We start from the raw sequence: 20517 nt of genomic DNA on the forward strand, positions 1-20517 counted from the left end.
ATTTCATTATTTTTACTTCTCACAGAATTTGTTTAGCCAAGGAACTATATTTTTATAGTATCCTTGAATTCTTTTTGCAATTATTATTTGGTGTGACCATATTGTTGAAGAATGAGATGATTTGTTTATGTGAATTTCCCAAATGGGGCTTGGTGTAAGAATCAAGTGAAAAAATATGAAATCACTTTTTTTTCTGTATAAACATCTTGTGTTTATTAAACACTTAGAGTTAAACTACTGGAAATAGGAATAGGTGAGATCGATGTTTTATTCAGTAAAACCAGGTTAGTTTATGGATTGTGTGTAAACAGTACTGTGTTAACTTTTGGAAACTGGAAACTGTTTGTAGTTTATTTTTGAAACAGATCATTCTTGCAACTTAGCAGTGTGTATGAGTGTACATGTGTGTGTATGTGTAAAGACTCTGGTATTGGATCTGGTAATATAACATAATCTTTTATGTTAAATTATAAGAACTGTAGCTCTTTGTACATAAGACTGCCCTCTCCTTAAGAGAAAACGTTATGGAAATCCATGTGTCAACTGTTGAGATATAAAAAGTGTTGATGCGTGCTGTATATGATAATCATGGAGGTTTTTTAATATTTGAAAATAGAGCTTGTGGGGATTTTGTTTTACTTTTGTTGCTGTTTAGATTTCTTGTGTTTTATTTGAAGACAGAACATGTTGATGATTGCCTAGAAAGTTATATCTTCCTTTTAGTAATACAGACCTATGACCTATCTATGATAAAAGGGAACCTGTAGTTATATTTGGGTGGATGTCAGTAGTGAGAGTTCCAAGAAAATGTCACTTAGAACAGGAAAGAAGATTCTCTTATTATGGCACTCACCCTTTGCATTGTTGCCAGGTATGAAACATGACAGTGGTACTTTTAATTGGAGCTCCACAGTAAAAAAAAATACGGTTTTTGTGTATTTGTTTTTGTTTTGTTTTGGTACCAGAGAATTGAATTCACAACCTCATGCTTTCTAGGGAGGCCGCTGAGCTATATTCCCACCCCTATTATGGTCCTTTTTAAAAAGAAATAACAAGAAAAGTAAGCTTTGTTATTAGCCATTCAGATGCACCTAAAGCTTTGCAGTTGAGCAACATAACATAGCATCTGAATAGCTTTCTTTGCGATATTTTGAAATGTAAATTATGAAGACTTTGAAGCAAAATAAACAAGGACCAGGAAAACCCCCAACAATGGAATGTCTAGGTAAGTAGCATATAAAAATATAAGTCCTTTTGGGGGGGCAGTGATCGAACTCATGGCCTTGCACTTGTCAGGCAGGCGCTTGGGCCATTGAGCTAAATCACTGGCCCTATAAGTTCTTTCTGTTAACTTGTAGAGAGTTTACCTTCCTCAGCTTGTATGGCTTTTACTTTCGTTAGAGAGAATTCCAGCTATTAAGCTTCTTACTTCTGCTGTGGTACAGCGGAAGTTCCAGGAGGTTCCTAATCCAAGCAGACCTTAAGAAGGCTGTCTGTTCAATATTTTAAATGATAGTGTAACTTTAGGGTTGCTGTTTCAATTGAAATCCATGAATTTCATTGAGGATAATTTCATTGGGTAGTGCCACCATTGTTGGCAGTGTTAACGGGCTTCTACTTCAAAGACGCCCCTCTGGCTTTTCTTCTTGGCTCGTTGTAGTCTGCCTTTACAAGCTTAGGTTTTATTTTACATTTTTTCTTGCTGGTTCAGATCATTTATTATTCTGATTATTTATTCAAGTGTTGTGGTTTTAAAAAAATGAAAGTAGCTGGAAAGAAATGTATTCAAATATATTTAGGTGATGTTTTTAAAGCTACCTTTCAACTACAGAGAGGGCAAAAAGGCACCAGAGAGTGGTTGATCATCACTGATAATTCTTTGCCTTTCTCAATTTTTATATGTGATTTTCTCTCCTTTTGTTTGGACCACTTGTCTCCGTTGACCAATTCCCTTTTGAAATGAAGATTTTTTCTTGTGCTCATGAGATCAGTCATGTGTTTACAATCGCCTCGCTCACTGAGCTGAGCCTCTTACTACACCCGTGCTGTTTTATAGTCTTTTTTAAACTATTTTTTCTAGCTTTTAGTAGTTTTCTAACTATCTTTAGAACATTTCCGTTTAATTTAACAAACGTATCCAAGTTTCTCATTTTTTCCCATTATATTACCATGTTCCTTCCTGAATTGAAAACCTGGAATCCTCTTAAGTCATTCATCCCTTTTACCAAGTCTGTTGTAAAGTCATGTGTCTTCCTGTGCATGGCCTTTCTAATTGCTGTGCTTTATCTGTTTACACACTCCTCCAAGTGGGTGTCACTTCACTTCTGAACTGTTTCCATAGCCTTTCAATTGAATTTCTTTATCTAGGTCACTCTCTAATCTGTCTAGTACAGAGTGGTCAGATTAATTTAAAATACCACTTGTTCTGCTGCTTTCTTGCCAAAGATCACAGTTTTCTCCCATTACTGCTAAGATCAGATGCAGGATTAGACATGAAGCAAGCCCGGGTTGCCTCCCTGCTTGACCCCGCACCCCTGCTCTTCAGACCGTCTCTCCTGCATGAAGTGCTTGCTGCACAGTCCTCTTCACATACCGTGTCTGTGTCTGCCCTTTTCTGTTTGTCTCTGCAGATGCTCGGGGCCATGGTGGTTTCACCGCCTCCCAGTCTGTCCAAATGTCTCTGAACTTGTGCAGAAAAGTTTCCTTGATTCTGTAGTCTATGTTGGTATTTTATTTCCTTGAAGAAAGAAAAAAGTTTCTTTGTGGATATTTTTCCTCTTTTACCAAATTGATTAAAAGTTCTTTAAAAACAAACTCTACCTGTTCTGCCTTTGCCTTGGTACTTGGGTGTTTTTAGATGGGTTTTCAGTATATTAATGACATTATTATTATTTATTTAATTTTTTTGGTCTTTTCTGAGGCAGGTTTTCAGTTTATACTTCAGGCTGGCCTTGAACTCACTTCATAGCCCATGCAGGCCTTGAACTCGAAGTAGTCGTTCGCCTTAGCCTGCCGCGTGCTAGGAAAACAGGCATGCACCATCACAGCTTGCTGTTAGATTATTAAGTAGAGACTCAGATGATTTATATGTTCAGAGATGGTTTTATGCTTTGAAATGTTGTTCCCTCATGAGCTTATCATTCAGACTTTTGAATGGCTTAGTAGTCAGTTTTATTTTGTAAATTTTGTCATTTTGATAATTGATATTCTCTTTAAAAAGCATTCCAGGAGATTTAGAAGTTTCTCATGTTCACAAAGTTACCAAGTATGAACGTTATTCCAAGAAACTAGTCAGTGTGAACAGAAGTTCCCAGTCATGGCAAACCGGTGATTCTCACTTCCATGTTTGGCAGATGGATGTATTAAAGTCGGTGTAGCCATCTTTTAAGGTGTTGAAAGAATGGTCTCTTGGGTATTTGAATCGGGAAACATCCAGTGGTGAGAAGATAATGGAAACACTTGTAATCAGATCTAGAGGAGGACAAGTGAAATGTGATTGTGTAAGATCAGCCGAAAAGAATTGGAGAAGATAGGTACAAATAACCTGTATTTATAGCCTCTACTTGAATCTGGAGGATAGTTTTGTGGTGTGTGTGTGTGTGTGTGTGTGTGTGTGTACACACGTGTGTGGGAGGTGGTTGAGATGAAAACAAAAGCAAGTCAGTGTTGCTAAAGTTCAGATGACACTAAAATACTGCTTTTGAATACTTTAGTGTTTTCAATTTGAGTTTACATTTATGAAAGATACAATAATTTGTACTTGCCTGTGTCACGTGTCTCTGTGCCACTGTCAGAAGCAGAGTCCTAAGACAGAAAGATGTACAGAGCAGCAGATGGTGTATTAGAAGTTTTATATATGTTCTAATTAAAGACGTAATCTGAATGGGAAGTTAGCACGTAAGTTGGGGATAGAAATCTGTCTCTGTTAAGAACTGTGGACTTACTGTAAAGAAAATTTGTCAAGAGCTACTTGCAGGTTAAAAGAAACTACCTTATTATATGACCTGTAGTGTGAAAAGAAGGCATATAATAGAAATAAAGTAATTCAAACCTACTGATTAGCTTGAAAATGCTTTGTTTTTATTTATCTTTTTAATAGTGGGGAGATGATTTCATAACGTGTGATTGTTATCCTTGCTGAGTAAGGAACTCATTTGAGTGAGGGGAACATTGTTACTTGTAGTGCCTAAATACTGTTCTTGAATTCTGTTTTTTTGCTCTGAGCTTCTTTCCCTTTTTGTGTGTGTGATTGAATCCAGTACTTAATATGAATTCATATTTTAGACTTAAACTATATTTATAATTTAAAGTGCAAGGCCTTCATTTAACATAAGTTTGCAGATTGGATTTAATGATTGGTTCTTCATGACTGCCATTTTCTGAGGACTTAATGTATGCCCTGAAATGAGCATATATTTTGAGAACTGTAAACAAAAAAAAAAATCACTGATGTTGTCTTGTCTGACTATACTCTTCTAGGACCTAGAGAACCCTTTAGACAAGCATAGAAAAATATTAAAATTAGATTCTGTCTTCAAAAAAGAATACATGCCTTGTAGTAGTACATTATCATTATTAAAAGTCATTTCTCATGTATAAATACCTTTATATACTTAAGAATGAAGATGTCATTTAAAGGGGCTGGGGATTTAGCTCAGCGGCATAAGCGCCTGCCTTGCAAGCAGGCAGTCGTGAGTTCGATCCCTGGTACCGGTAAAAAGGAAAAAGACAAAAAAAAAAAAAAAAAAAAAAAGATGTCATTTAAAGTCTTACAGATCTTGCAGTAGTTTTATAGGAAGAGAGGACTACATTAGTTTGACTTCACAACTCCCTTGTAATAACAAATGGTGGAACAATCAGTCTGCTTTCTAGTTGTGATGCGTATTTTACAATAAGCTTTCTAAGAAGCTAGCTGAGGTTTAGGTCACTGCGGAGGTGGAATTTTATATCTTCTGAAGATCACATTGTAGTTTTCCTGTAGTGTACAAGGTGCCTAGAAGTGTAAGAGGATCATAGCATTTCTCTTTAAGATAGCTTTTGGAAGACTAGAAGGTCATGTAGGTTTTCAGACTGAATTTGAAGCTTCCTTTTCTTGAACTTACTTCTACACATTGATCCACAAGGAAGATTTCTTTGCAAGGCTTATCCTGTGGCTTGGGTTAGAGGCGCCCCCAAAATCTTGCTTGCCTTTCTTCATCGCCCTGCCCCAAGAATGTGTCTATATGCAATGCTTAGTATCTGACTAAGGTGAGTTAGAGTGTGTTCAGAAGTTTTACTCATGAAGCACTGGCTTATTCAGCTCTAATACTGTCTACTGTCTAATAATAAAAAAATCAGGGAGCTGAATTAGTTACATTCCCTACTCTGAAGAGAAGGGGACAGATTTTTCTTAGAATTGTCAGGGTTTTACTTACTGTATTTTTAGATAGAAAGCTGAAGCAGTAAATCATGAGTTGATGCTAAATTTTTGAAACTCCTGGTCCTGAAGCCCGTATCATAACCATTCTCAGTCTAGAGTGGTTAGTAAAAATCATACCCATCCACTCCCATCCTGAAAAATAGTAGAACAAAAGTTTAGTGATTAGAAATACCACATACTTTGTTCTATTACCTTTCAACAAGAATCAGAAAGTAAAGTTGAAATTTCCTAACTAGAATTGGGAAGATTATGATGTAATACCCTGGGCCTTGATTCCAGAAGAAGGAGCACTCTGAATATGGGTTTACTAGTTGGTGGTGAATTTGTGAGTCGCCAACTATTAGGCCTTTATGTCCAGATATTATCTTAATTTATGGAGTAAGGTCCCTGAGTTGTCCTCTTTCCTTCCACAGGGCAAGCAGGAGGACTTCAAGACGACAGTTCTGGAGGGTATGGAGACGGCCAAGCATCAGGTGAGGGTGGCATTAGATGCTTGCCACTTAGTAGCAAGAGCCGCCAAGTCAGGGATTGATGCTTGCTTGAAGTGGTTTTGGCTGTAGTACCCACATTTTAGCCAGCAGTGCAGGGAGATGTAACCCAAGGCCAGCGCAGTATGAGAGCAGGGAGCGCAGCGCAGCGGAGCAAGGGCAAGCAAAACCTGTTGAAGTCCTTGGCCGTTCTCAGCCCTCCACTCTTCGACTTTTTGAGCAGTTTTTGAGGAAATGGTGGGCACTTTTTTCCCCCAGGAGCCTTTGCAGTGAGAGTGAACACGTGTAACATTTAGAATCATGGGACCTTTAAAGAGAAATGCAGCAGTATACACAGAAGTTGCAGGCTTAAAACTGTATTAAAAAAAAAAAGAGTTGAGAACTGAGAGGTGTTCTAGGACTAATGAAACAAATTATGTAGGCAGCTGACATCTTTTTAAATATGGTTATTGTGTGATATTGGGTAAACTTTTTCAATTTGTTACATAGTTTAATCATTCTGTGACTTAAATAATTTGTCAAATGTAAATTATTTTTAAAAAGTGTTCAAAGCGCTTTTTTCTTTGCAAATCAAACAGTGTAGATTTCTACTTGTAGGAAAAAGTAAAGAATTTATGGAAACCACCATCTGGAAAAATTAGAGTTTATTCCAGGAATCCAAAGTAACATATCTGGATTTAATTCGTTGCCTCTTAAAAAATATTTTATATGTTTCAGCACTCAAAGCTGGTTTATAACTGCATTTTGATAGAACTGGAATGGGTATGACTTTATTGTTGGAGCTCTCACCTTTCTACTAAATTTCCTTTAATGTTGCCTGTCCGTTACAGTTTGCTTATAGTAGGAGGTCCTGGCAGTGTTTGTGTTTTGCTCTCTTGAATCAGGAGATAATTGCATGTTAATCCTGCAGGTGGTAGTTGAGGGCATCTGGAATGTTAGAACTAGACTTTTAAAATGCTATCCCTAAGAACCAGTATATGCTTATCCTGAGGAGTTAAAATTGTCCTTTGGAGTCTGTTGTCCATAATAAAAAAACCTTCAAGAATGGTTTTCATTAAATTATGTCCAAGTAAATCTTCCATGGAACTTTTATGGGTCGGAGATAGCCTTGTAGAGATGTTTATCTCAATTGAATTTTCTGGTTGCTTTTTGTTTTGTTTTTATGATGATACTTGCTCTTTTGCTTGTGTAAACATTGTGGTATATTGCCAAAAGTAAAAGTGGACTTTTTTTTTTTTTTGGTAATGGGGATTGAACTCATGACCTCGTGATTGGCAGGCAGGTGCTTATCCGCAGAACTAAATCCCCAGCAGAAGTGGTATAAAACTGGTGCTCTATGGTTACCGTTAATAGAACGTGAGTTTTAAATGTTTCCAGTAGTGGTGACTGTTGTGAATCCTTTATACTTCCTCTTCAGGTCTTTGTCATGCTCAGAAGCATGGATTTGTGGGAAAATCAAAATTAGAAACATGTTGGTGTTTCTAATGGTGATCAACATTCTTCTCTTACTGAAACCAGAAAACTCTCATAAGTATCTTGAAGCTGGGATATTACCTTAACTTCTTAGAAGTCCACTGAAGTTAGCACATACATCCTAAATCCTAGAGCTAGAAGGGAACTTGAGGTCATCGTTAGCTTCCTGCGCCAGATAGTGTTTGCCTATTTGGTGAATTAGGACTTGAAACCTAAAGTTTTATGATTTGATTAGTGATAAAACAACACTTATGGAGAAGGAATGAGAGTGCAAAGAGCTTGCTTCTTAGTACACACGCGATTCCCTACACTGCTAGAACTGTTTACAATAGGCATTCACCCTGAACTGCGAAAATCTAAGTGTAAGAAATCGTATGATTCTTCCTTTGCTTTTTTCTCTCTCCTCTTCCTATTCTTCATTTTAAAACTATTACAGGACTTGATATGGTATATTAATGTCTTTAAATGTAGATTCCTTAGGCTTCTATTTTCACTATTCAACTAGAAATCTAGTTGTTTTTGGTTTTTGTTTTTAAACAAATGTAGCTCTTGGGGCTGGGGATTTAGCTCAGCAGCACAGTGTTTGCCTGGCAAGTGTGAGGTCATGAGTTTAGTTCCTGGTACACACAAAAAAATCTAGTTCGTTCTTTATTAAATTAAAGGCAAGTAACTCTCATGAAGGCCTTTGATTTGGTTTGAATATGTGTATGTCTACATCTGTCTATTGCCTGTGTGTTACTGGACTCAGGAAAATGGTTATTATCATGAAATAGTGGGCCTATAATCTTAACCTGCTTCTAACTCCCCTTTTATCCCTCTGTAGGAGAGATCTATTCCTAAAGATCTTAATAAGTATTTACCTACTTTTGGCCAGGCATGGTGGCTAATGCCTATAATCTCAGTGCTCAGCAGGCTGAGGCAGGAGGATCACTGTGAGTTTAAGGCCATCCTGAGCTACAAAGTAATTAAGACTAGCCTGAACTGCACAGTGAGACCTTGTCTCAAAAATTTTTTTTCACCTACTTTTTAATATTTTCAGAAAAAAATGTGAGCAGTCAGACCTTTTGAAAGAGCTGTCTGCTTTAGTATGATTGCACTCTCAAAGATGGTACAGGATATAAAGTGATGAGCAGGGACAGACTGAACAGAAGGCAAAGTTGACATGTAGGCAGCCTTGAAGGTTTTTAAAATTTCAGCATCCTTGGAACATTTTGAATTTCCAGAATAGTAGATTTCTGTTAATCACATCCAAACACAAAAGCGCAAAATTATATCCCAGAGCCAAGTGTAAGTTACATACACTATACTATTGTTACTTTTAAAAAATGAGGTTCTTTTCTGTAAAGAGATATTTAAGAGTTAGGTTATTCAAAGTGGTCTCTTATTTCACTATAAGAAGTACATTTTGATTTAGCTTCAGAATAGTTTGGATTCTAAATTAACATTTTTTTCTTTGAAAAGGATTAGACTTTTTCTCTGGATTTTAAAAATAATCTTCATTCTTTAAAATAATAATCTTTACCTCTCAACAAAAAAGGAGATAATTATTGATAGTTTTTAGGGTCCATTTTTCATTTTTAAAAATTAATATTAGTGTTAAGGATAACAGGTTTTTAAAGATGCATTGTGGCAGATGAAAAAGATTATTCCATTATTATAGCCTGAATCAAGGCCGGCAGCTTCCTGACACTGTTGGTTTCAAGCAGGAGCCTAAGGAGATGTCTTTCTATGGTCATTTGGCCATTTCAGAAATGGGCAGTTCATTAGAAAGAAACAGCTTGAAGCATCCCCTGCGGGCCCCCCCCCCCCCCCCCCGTGAGCGGCTGTGAGCGTGGCAGGCTCTGGTGGCCCAGCACAGGAGCCACCGGTGTGTATTGGAACTTATTTGCGCCATGCTGGGACCTGGAGTGCCGGGAAACCAAGCAACTTCTCCCCCGCTGCCTGTTTTGTTTTGTTGAACTTCAGTATACATAAAAGTATGGACAGCTATTTTGAAGAGAACAAAAGACTCTACAACAGCCATCAGTGACTTCCCTATTGTCTGGTTTTGAAGACCTAAAATGCCTTCTTCATTCAGTTCGGATCAGTTTTATATTATGTTGTTTTGTATGAAATCTCTGTATGCGAAGACATGGACAACTATTTGGAAGAAAACAAGAGGCAACATGATAGACAGTGAAGATCTCTAGCTTTGAAATTTATATCTCCTACATTGATTCCTTATGTCCTATTTTGTTCTGTTTTGTTTTGTTTAATTTTACCCCCTTTAAAATAAGAATAAAAAAATTTTTAAAAAAAGAAAAAGATTATTCCAAGTATATGTTAGTATCACAACTTTTGGCTTAATTGTATTTTGTTTTAGCTCTTGATGTTTGATCTAGAAAAATACTTTGACATTGCCACTGGATTCGTATAAATAACATTCTAGTTACATAGTCTCCAAATTCCCCAAATTAGAAAACCATGTTAGAGCGATTTTTGGTAAAAACACTTGCGCTGAGGAACCAAATGTAATATGAAACTTAGCAGAGTTTTTTTTCTACATGATTTTTACAGCAGTCCTTAAAAAAATTGTATTTTGGAGTAGAATTGGTGTTCAGTGACTAGTTATTAAACATGTAGAAGATAAGATAGTTGAGAAAGAAAACTATCAGGGAGAAGTGGAGTTTAGTAGAAATAATTGATTTTCGTGTTACTAGTGTACATTGAGAGTAGGCTAGAGATACTTGGTTCAAATACTTAGGATTAATGTGTAGATAATAATGTTCCTTATAATGGGAAATAATTTGGGGCTTGGCTTTTGGTCTTTATTTTGATTTGGGTATCAGTTACTGAGGACATCAAAGCTATATGTTTTTAGAAAATTTTATATTTACTAAAATAACCTGTATTTCTGATAGTTGGCATTTCTTGGCTTGATTTCACCCTTTACCTGTAGCAATATGGCTCTCTTTGATTATTTTTTTTCCCTGAGAAATAGTTGTGCTGACAGTACTTTCTGTTGTTCCTTATAGTCTTTAGTTTAGACTTAGATTAATTATATGTAAGGACTGATTCTGTTTAGGCGTATGAGACATAGTACTTATCCTCATTTTCTACAGTGGATGCACAGCCTTTTTCTCCTTCCAAGCACTGTTAATGTGTGGCCCACATTAGTGTTAGGCATTTTTGCCTGGTCTCTTGTTAACCATTATTTTTTTCTAGGTAGTGTTTGCCATTTGAATGTCTTATGAAAACAGACTCCTCTGTAGCTTAGCTACAGTTTTCTAAGCTAAATCTTTACCTGTCTTGTTCGTTTTCCTAATCTTACTAATACCTTTTTAACTTTACTTCCATTGTTAGTCCTTTCAGCTTATTTTATGTGCTGATTAATTGTGAACATCTTGTACTCATTTTGTTGCTTAACATATATTGTCTTCAGTGATACTGAGTTTTGAAACTATTTAAATTTGATTTTTGGGGGCGGGCATGGATGCTGGGGATTGAATCCAGAATCCTAAACATGCTAAACATGTGCTCTACCATTGAGCTACACCTCACCTCTGTGTCTTACTCTGCAGTAAAGTGGATCTTTCTTTATAAAGTAATCTTAGGAATATGAGAACAAAATATGCAAATGTATCTCTTAAAATGACTACAAAGATGTCCTTATCAACTGAAAATACTTAGAAACCAATTTAAAGGGCTTCAAAATTGAGTATGATGGTATATGCCTTTAACCTCAACACTCAGGAGACTGAGGCAGGAGAATCATGAATTAAGGCTGTCCTGAACTACATAGCAAGTCACTGTCTCAAAAAGCAAATTTCAGAATAACACTTTCTTTGTGGTATACTTGTATACTGAATAGATCTAGTAGTAACATGTCTGTGGTCAAGCATTTCTAAGGTTTCTACCAGAAAAAGTAAGTTTCTTGCATTCTTCTGACTTACTGTTATAAGTCTGGCTTAATTTCTCCCACTGCTTGCTAGCATTGAATTAGTGAGAAGTAGAAGATACTGCTACTGACAAGGCATACATTTCTACTATTGATTATTTAGCCTTTAGAGCCATTTTTTTGTTCTGTGCTGTAACTCTGAAAGACGGCATGGGGCTGCATTTTCTGCGCCCTCACATGTTGCTTTCCCGCTCTAACGTACATTAGCATACTTCTCTCTAATCTGGTTTACTTTTTGGGGGGTTAGGGGGAGAGCCCATCCCTAGCCCTTTTAACCGTGTATTTTGAGACAGGATTTTGGTGAGTTACTAAATTGCTCATACTGCAGCCCGGTAGAGATGCGCGTCTTAATCCCATCATTCAGAAAGTTAAGCATTGTCATGAATTCGAAGCCAGTCTGAGCTACATACATTCTGAGACCCTTTCTCAGAAAAAAAATTTCCTCAGGCGGGGCTGGGATTTGCATCCTCCTGACTCAACCTCCCAATAGCTGGGATTATTACAGGCATGCACCACCATGCCTGGCTAATCTAGTTTACTTTAACAATTTGTTGTATGCTGTGATGCTGGGCATGGTGGCACCTGTATGTAATCCCAGCACTCTAGAGGTTCACAAGAAGGATTGCCACAAATTTGAGGTTAGCCTGGGCTATATGGTAAGTTTAAGGCTAGCCTAAATTATACAGTGAGACCCTGTCTCAGAGAAAAGAAAATGGTATGCTGTGAATGATGTTAAATTTAATTAGACCATCATATATGAAGTTACTTTACAGCTGAAGAAAATAAAAATGCCTTCTTTTTTTTTGCCTTTTTCCTTTTTATTGGTACCAGGGATCGAATTTACGACTGCCTGCTTGCAAGGCAGGCACTTAATGCCGCTGAGCTAAATCCCCAGCCCCAAAAATGCCTTCTTATGCCTTAAAAAGTATATTGCTTCATGTATTAATAAACTGTAAACTTTAAACTTTTTGTTTTGTTTTTGAGACAGGGTTTTGCTTTGTAGTTTGTTGTTTTGTTCTGTTTTTTTTTTTTTTTTACGTTGGAAGTGAGATTAGTCTGTCAACAAGGCAGAGCTTTACAGAGTTCTTAAAGCAAAAAAGAAGCTTTGAGATTTTATTATTCCTAATTTTACGTTCATTTGCACTTTTCCTAGCCATGCTTTGCTCTCTTTGCTAGGCGTGGAGGGTGCAGCTTTCCAGAGCAGACTTCCTCATGACCGGATGACCTCTCAGGAAGCAGCCTGCTTCCCAGACATCATCAGCGGGCCTCAGCAGACCCAGAAGGTTTTTCTGTTTATCAGAAACCGCACAGTAAGTGTCCGTGCTGGCCATTTTCCCCTGCATTATGGAAAACGCATATGACTTTTATAGACAAAATGGAAAAGAATAAGAAGGAATTTTCAAGTTTCCTATAATATTGTTACTCCAGAGCCATTGTTTCCTTTGGGTACTTGTATGAACTATATATGAAGTTTTTGTTTTTACAAATTGAGATCCTATTTAGATGTATTTTGGGGATCCTTTTCATTTGTAATCTCATCAATGCCCATTTTTAAGAATCTTTATTTAAGAACATGTATAGAGATAGGGGATTTAGCTCCGTGGGATAAGTGCCTGCTTGGCAAACGCGAAGCTGTGAGTTCGATCCCTGGTACAAAAAAAAAGAACTATGCATAGGCTGTTTGCTGAAAATTACAAAACACTAGTAAAAGAACTGGGAACTTGAAAATTCTTTTAGTTTTACTTTTTATGGTGCTGGGGTTGAACCCAGGACCTTGTGCATGCTAGGCAAGTGCTATACCACCGAGCTGTTTCCCCAATCTAGGCCCCCCACCCCAAAATATATTTTTAAGCAGTGACCTTTCTCCCCAAGGATTAGATAAAGCGTTACCCTGTTGATCTCATCTAATTCAACTTTCTCCTTGGCTGTATAATTAAATGTCTGCACAGTACTTTGCCTGACAGTAGGGTCATAATTTAACTGCCAGACATTTAAATCCCTGTTTTTGCCTTATTAAATAAAGCTTTAACAACCTTATACAAGTTCTTACTTTACTGATGCTGCTGCTACTTATGATGAAGATCTAGAGAGGATATGAATGCTTTTTAGGTTTTGATACCTGTTGCCAGGTTGCCTCCCAGAAAGACTCAGTCAACACTTGTGTCATGGTGCTGCTCCTAATTTTGCTAATAAAACAATAATTTGTGTTGCTATCATAGGCCAATATCTCATTGTTTTTCTGTTTCTTAAATTACTGCGATTAACTATGTATTGGTATAGTATATCCACTTTTCATCTAAGTAGATTTCTTAGACAAAATTGTGAACCTTTTTCTTTTATTAAAGGGAGTTTTCTCTTTTTATTTGAATTCTAGTCATAGATGTATATTGATTTCTATTTTGTCTGATTCATTTCCTTTGACCAAAAGTCAAGATTTGAGGAAGGGTTGGCTCAGTTTACATTGGTGGTCTCTGGCTATAAATCAGAATAGAACTCTCCTACAAGAATTGTATCTATTCTCTGATCTTTTTTTTTTTTCCCCTTTTTTTAAAGCAGGGTCTCACTATGTATTTCAGGCCAGCCCTCTCTAATCTTATAAAACTATGTATTTTGCCTCCCAGTTTTAAAACTATAACATTAGAATTATTGAACTAGAAAACCTGTGACCTGCCCACTATTTTCTAGGATGAAGGGAGGGAGATTAGTGTGATAAAATAATACCTGGAATGTTTAAATTTATTACAGGGAGACACAGTGCCATCAGTGCCCTCCAGACATGTCCCCTCACTTCAGACACACAGATCCCATCATGCTTGTCACTTTCTGCAGCAGTTCTGGAGTCCCCTTTCATGAACCAGGCCTTTAGTTGAACTGTCATGGCTGCCTTGATGTCCTGAATTATTAAAAATGTTTACCTTTCATGGTTATTTTGACTTTGGAAAAGAACCAGAAGTTGCGTGGCACCAGATCTAATGAATAAGCAGGATGAGGAGGCGCTGTGTTGTTTCTCTAAGCCAGGTTCTCTGTTGGATGGTAATCGGTAGCAGCAGTCTGTATTTTTATCACACTTTGACATGACACTCACAAAAGAGGACACTCAGAAAATGACAAGAATGATGGGAGAAGTGTGTTTGAAGTGGAAAGGGAAAGGCTTTAGGATTTAGGACCGTATTTCTTTTACTGCAATAAATGTTTAAAAATTTAAACATTCATCATGTTTTTTAACCACACTAAATGTGAGGAATTCTTTTTCACTTGACAGTAGCCTCAGAGATATGGGATGTACGTGTTGATCTGATCATATCCCTTGGGAACTTGGGTTTAGTATTATGTAAACAAATTAACTCCTTTGTTGAAACCTTGTCAATGGAACAGTCTATTAATTTTTATTTAATTAATTTTTAGGTAAGAAATATGGTAGTTGTCTAGGTATGTGTCTGTGTATAAAACAGGAATATATGTATCCACTTTAAAAAGACTTCCTATTAAAATGTATTGACCATGCCATAGTATTTTTGATTTCTCATCTCGCTGCTTTTTTGGGCAGTTTTTAAAATAATTGACTGCATTTATGTTATTACGTAGGCCCAGGGTCTTTGCATTGAAATATATCCCAAACAACTTTTTTCTCTTTTTATTTTGAGGCAGAGTTGCTGAATCACTTAAGTTACCCAACCTGGGCTCAAACTTTGAATCCTGTCTCGGCTTTCCAGAGTGCTGGGATTACAAGTATGCAGCACCACCGCAGTTCTGACTGCTCCTTTCCCTTGTTCTCTTCTTTGATTGCCCTAGATGTATATCCTTAACAATTGGCCATTATGTGAACTGAGGGAGGAGCTCTCGTGCACATTTGGCCTTCGCTATCACTCACGAGCAGGTGACTCCAGGTTCCCTTCCTACGCTGCCTACTTAACATCTCCTTTTGGTTGCCTTAGAAGCAGACTTGTTACCTCATTTCTTCTTGCAGTAATCTCATTCAGTCGTGGCATACCGGCTCATTCAGTTGAACAACCAAAAAAGTTGAGACGTGCCCTTGATACTTTTCTCTCTCACCTCTGTATATCTATCTAATCAATAGTTAGGGGGTATGGATTTTATTATCTCTGGAGCTATGTGACTCAGTCATGTAACTATATAATCTTGGCATATTAGTAGGTATTTTTCCTTCTTAGGCTAAATATTTCTAGCTTCTTCACTCACCTGATACAGTTTTGTGTTTTATCAGTTTTTTTTGTCAGGAATGTAACCCTCGCTGAGTAAAACTTGTATTTGAAATCTGAACATTGAAAAGATGATTTTTACAGATGGTTAAGTGATATGTCTATTTGTTTGTAATACAATTTATGTTATTTAAATATAGTTACAGTTATGGTTGGATAATCCAAAGATTCAGCTGACGTTTGAAGCTACTCTCCAACAGTTAGAAGCGCCTTATAACAGTAAGTAGTCTGCTTGATAGGACTAATTTTGGGCCAGATTGCAAAAATTGGTAATTTTTTCCAAGAAGCTCATGATTTTAATTAACTTTTTCATTCATTATATACATATAATTTTACCCTGTGCAGCACCTATTTTTTCTATGTTTTTATTTTCTGGTTTTTAAATTGTATTGACAGATGAGTTCAAGAGATTTTCAAATAATTTTCCTAGACTTGGTGTTCAGCTTTGACTTGTGTTTTACTTTGGCACTTGATGGGGTAGCTATCTGGCTTTATTTCCTACTTGGCTACCGACAAAGTCTTACAAAGTTTTAACCAGCGTGAGTGAACATTGTACCTGTAAAGTTTGTCCTCCATATCTTCTGTACTCGAATGCCTTTCTTAAAATTTTCAAATGTGATACACATTTTGGACTACCTCAGAGTAACAAGAATCACTTTCCTAAAGGAATCCTATGACCTGAAGCTTATAGGAAGGTATATTGAGTGACTTTATGATGAAGAAATACAAATTTTCTGTTTAAACTTTTTAAATTTGTTTACTTCATAGGTGACACTGTGCTTGTCCATCGAGTCCACAGTTACTTAGAGCGTCATGGTCTTATCAACTTTGGCATCTATAAGAGGATAAAACCCTTACCAAGTAAGGACCTGCCTGACCAACTAATGTAATAATTTTAGATTATTGCTCCGGGACTGTTTTATATCCATGATGGTGTTAGCATTTATTTAGTCTGAATATTCTCAGGTTTACCCTATAAGTCAAAATTCAGAATAAAATCTCAGGAATCAAACTCGATCCTTACGCTTGCCAGGCAGGCACTTACACTGCTGACCTAAATCCTCGGCCTTAAAATCTTTAAATAAATATACTTTTTCTTTAGTTTCTACTTTGATAAACACTCAGAAAAAGATGAGATTTCCAAGTTTTAGAAAATTAAGAGTTTGAAGACGTCATTAAGGCTGGGGATACACCTCTTTGGCATAGCACCTCCCTGGCAAAGGCAAGGTCCTGAGTTTGATTCTGAGTAGCAAAAATAAAAAATTAAAACATCATTAAAAATAGGCATTCATGCCAGTAGAAAGTTGACGGTTTTCCTCTCATTGATGCTTTCTTTTTCTTTTTCCTTTCCTTTTTTAAGTACTATCTGCCCCTTTCATAATGTTTGGGTAATATCTGCCGGGGAATAAGGAGTTAGGGACATTTTGAGAATTACTACATTTATTTTTAATGCCTTAATAATTCTTCAGAAGAGGAATACTAATTTAAGACTACAGAGAAGTGCATCTTAAAGGAAATACCTTATACCCACAATATGTTCTCGTGTAGTTCTTGTTTAAAGGAGCAAATTATTCATGACATAGTAAAGATCTCGCATAGTGAAACATGGTTGAAAATAAAGAGAAAGTAAATTTCAAAGAAATGCATTTGATTTATAAATATGTTAAAAAATTGAGAATGTAGCTCAGTAATACTTTACTTGCCTACATATGTATAGCCCTGGGTTCCAGGCCCAATACCATAAAAAATTTATAAAAATAGATGTCAAACTTGACATTACACTCTGTTTCAGAAATTTTTAAATGAGTTTCAGATTGTTTCCATATTTTGAAAATAACTGGATTTTTAACTTTTTAAGGTATCCATGATATGTTAAGAACCCAGAGATTTTTTTTTTTAATAGGGGAAGAAAATCTCTACACACAAATCCTAACAAAATACTCTGAATTTTGTTCATTTTTTGCTTTTAGCTAAAAAAACAGGAAAGGTAATTATTATAGGCTCTGGAGTCTCAGGCCTGGCAGCAGCCCGACAACTACAAAGTTTTGGAATGGATGTCACACTTCTGGAAGCCAGGGTAAGAATGTAATTTTGGGTTTATTACCCACCCTGACCAGTGGAAATATGGTCAAAGAAATTACCTGCTATAGATTATGTAATTGTACTAGGATGAACTTAGCCAAACTGATTTATATATTTCTCGCTATTTTTGGATATTGTTAATTTATATTTAATGAAGTATTTTTTGCTGTCTCACATGCTGCTAAGTGCTCTACCACTGAGCTACAGCCCCAACCCCTGGATAAAGCATTTTTAATAGTGAAGCTTTAAAAAGTGTTTGTAAGGAATCCAGACATTCTAGTTATTTCCAGGATATATCAGTTCTCAAATTTGGGGCCCTCATGGCTTTACTTACTCTTTGTCAGAAGCAGTTAGTTGAAATGTGTTCCCTGTTTGATAGTTAAAAAGAATTTCTCACCAGACAGGAACCATCATTAGACTTGACTGAAGCCAAGATATTGGTTTCCTTAATTGTTAGTCTTAGAGAGAAAAATGAAAACCAAAAGAGAAAGGGCTGGACAGACCGGGATGGAGTCAGCATCCTGTTGGTCAGTGAGCATCATGATAGGATGCTTCTAGGAAAACTATTTTCATGAACAACTTTTGGAATTTAATTACCCTTCAGTTTAGTCTTCCTGATCTACTATTCAAACGACATCACAGGACCATCTATTAGATAAACTAAAGAATGTAAAATTTTATAAAAGTTTTGAAAATATTATATACAGTAAAATAAAAATTCCTTTTCATAAACTGCTAATTTTTGCAATATTCTTTTAAAATAGTGTGTGAGGAAATTAAGTATTTTCCTAATATAATCTGTTACTAAAAATAATGTTTTGTTAATTCAAAAATATTTGTGTGTCTTCTGCAAACTGCATGCTAAGGATGCATAATTATTAAATTACAGCTACAATTCAGTAAGATTTTTCCATACTTGAAAGTCTCTAAGAGTCTGTTTAGGAACAAAATGTGTTTTCAGGGTTGGATGTTCAGTAGACTCTGCCCTGGGCATAGGGCTACACTGGAGAACCACTTGTCAGCAAAATCCTCTATCAGATTGTTAACAGCCGTGCCATGTACAGTGGTACATGCTGGAGAATCAGTTGAGCCCAGAAGTTCAAGATCAGCCTTGGCAAAATAGTGGGACCTATCTCAGGGGAAAAAACCATAGCTGGCTACAGGCATTGATGGTAAGAGTCATATCAATGGTGATAGAAAGGTAGAATTAGTATTTGATGTCAGGATTTGTGAACATGTGTTTCCTATATGGGTGGCTCTCGTGCATCCTGTATTTGAAGAGGTATTCTAGAAAACTGGATAGAAAGATAGTACTTTTTACTCGGCTTTTGGCTGTTGGAACTGTCTCACATCACATCATTTAATTCTGTGCTGCTTATTGTTACTCATCACCTACCTCCCCCTCAGCTTCTAGTTCAACTTCATTTGTTCTTTGTGCCTGCAACGCTGTGGTATGCATGTCTGCATACACCCAGGCCTCTATGCTGAGCAAGTACTCTTACCACACAGCTACATGCCTCGCCCTTTTTATTTTGTATTCCTTAGTTTTGAGCAGGGTCTGGCTAGCTTTGTTTCCCTAAGGCTGGCCTGGAACGTGTGATTCTCCTGTTTCAGCCTTGTGAGTAGCATACACTACTGTGCTGGGCCACACAGTACAGTTGCTTGCACTCCACTTTTTAAATCGTGAAAGACTAAATGCCTGTTGTGCAGAGATATTGTGGTTAAAGCAGAATTGATGATTTTGGTCATTTAATTTCTAATAGGATCGGGTGGGTGGACGAGTTGCTACATTTCGCAAAGGGAACTATGTAGCCGATCTTGGAGCCATGGTAGTAACAGGTCTTGGTAAGTAATTCTTAGTTTTAGCATACATAGTCTGGAACTCATAAAATTGTTTAAGCTTACATTTCAAGACATAGGCGCAGTTTTAAAATGTACTGGTTTCAGGTACTGTGGTTTTGGGACTTCCGTTTGTTTGGTTTTTGTTTTTCCCATTAACACCATACCACAGACTGGGTGAGTTTGTAAAGAAAAGTTTATTTTAGCTCATGGTTCTAGTCTAAGATCAAAGGAATCTTGCTGATCGAGTCCTGAGGTGGCACACATCATCACATGGCAGGAGACAGGGAGTACACATGTATGTCTGTACTCGGGTCCTTCTCCCTCTTACAAAACTACAGATGTGATCCCGAGACACCTCTCTAATGACCTTATCTAATAACTTCCAAAAGGCTCCACCTCTACACATCATGATGGGATTGTTTCTGCTCCTTCATACCACTAGTGGAGATAAAACTCCAGCATGAGTTTTAAGAAGAAAAACCATATTCAGACCATGGCCGGTACTTTCCTTTCTGTTAGTGAGAAGGGGATTGCCAAGTAGTCTTCCTAAAGGGGTACGTTAGTATGTGCAAAGTACATGTCATACAAAATCGTATGACTTGGAGTTGTCTTTTTCCAGTTCTAAGAAATCATTCTAGATAAACAGGCAAGTGGACCTTGTGGTGTTGGGAGCCTTTTTTTTATGGGTATTATTGATAATGGCCAAATATTCAGAACCACAAATTAGAAGACTAAATTGTTTCACAGTAAGAACCATATAACCACTAAAAATTATATAGCACCTAGTAACTTTTAAATGTCCACAGCAGCCAATGACCGTACCACCCTGAACACAGCCAGTTTCATCTAAATGTCCTACAGTATGTTGCTAAGTTGAACAAAGATCACAAAACAACACGTGTTATTCTTTTTTGTGCCACAGTGTGTAATTTTAATGAACCTAAAAAATCATAAAGTGTTAACTCACAGAATTTTTTGTTTACTTCTGTATGCTTATCTTACATTTTTACTTTAAGCATTTTTATGATATAATTTACATACAGTTCAATTTTGAGC

General features: G+C 36.7%; 1 protein-coding gene and 1 pseudogene across 2 annotated transcripts in view; both read left to right on the forward strand.

The window, feature by feature from the left end:
- The window catches only part of Kdm1a (lysine demethylase 1A), a 61149-nt gene that overhangs the window by 20071 nt on the left and 20561 nt on the right, over positions 1 to 20517 (forward strand). The window contains exons 3-8 of one of the 2 annotated variants that reach the window (XM_005004314.3): positions 5833 to 5892; positions 12494 to 12627; positions 15678 to 15756; positions 16306 to 16398; positions 17508 to 17614; positions 19383 to 19464. In XM_005004314.3, coding sequence (XP_005004371.3) covers positions 5833 to 5892; positions 12494 to 12627; positions 15678 to 15756; positions 16306 to 16398; positions 17508 to 17614; positions 19383 to 19464 — 555 coding nt within the window. The remainder of the gene's footprint in view (positions 1 to 5832; positions 5893 to 12493; positions 12628 to 15677; positions 15757 to 16305; positions 16399 to 17507; positions 17615 to 19382; positions 19465 to 20517) is intronic. The other variant, XM_063235732.1, reaches the window with a different exon arrangement.
- Positions 9037 to 9159, forward strand: LOC111757220 (small nucleolar RNA SNORA2/SNORA34 family; annotated as a pseudogene).

Source organism: Cavia porcellus, unplaced genomic scaffold (genome assembly GCF_034190915.1).
Source record: "Cavia porcellus strain 051 isolate PalLab524CR breed Dunkin Hartley unplaced genomic scaffold, mCavPor4.1 scaffold_25, whole genome shotgun sequence".
NCBI lineage: Eukaryota > Metazoa > Chordata > Mammalia > Rodentia > Caviidae > Cavia > Cavia porcellus.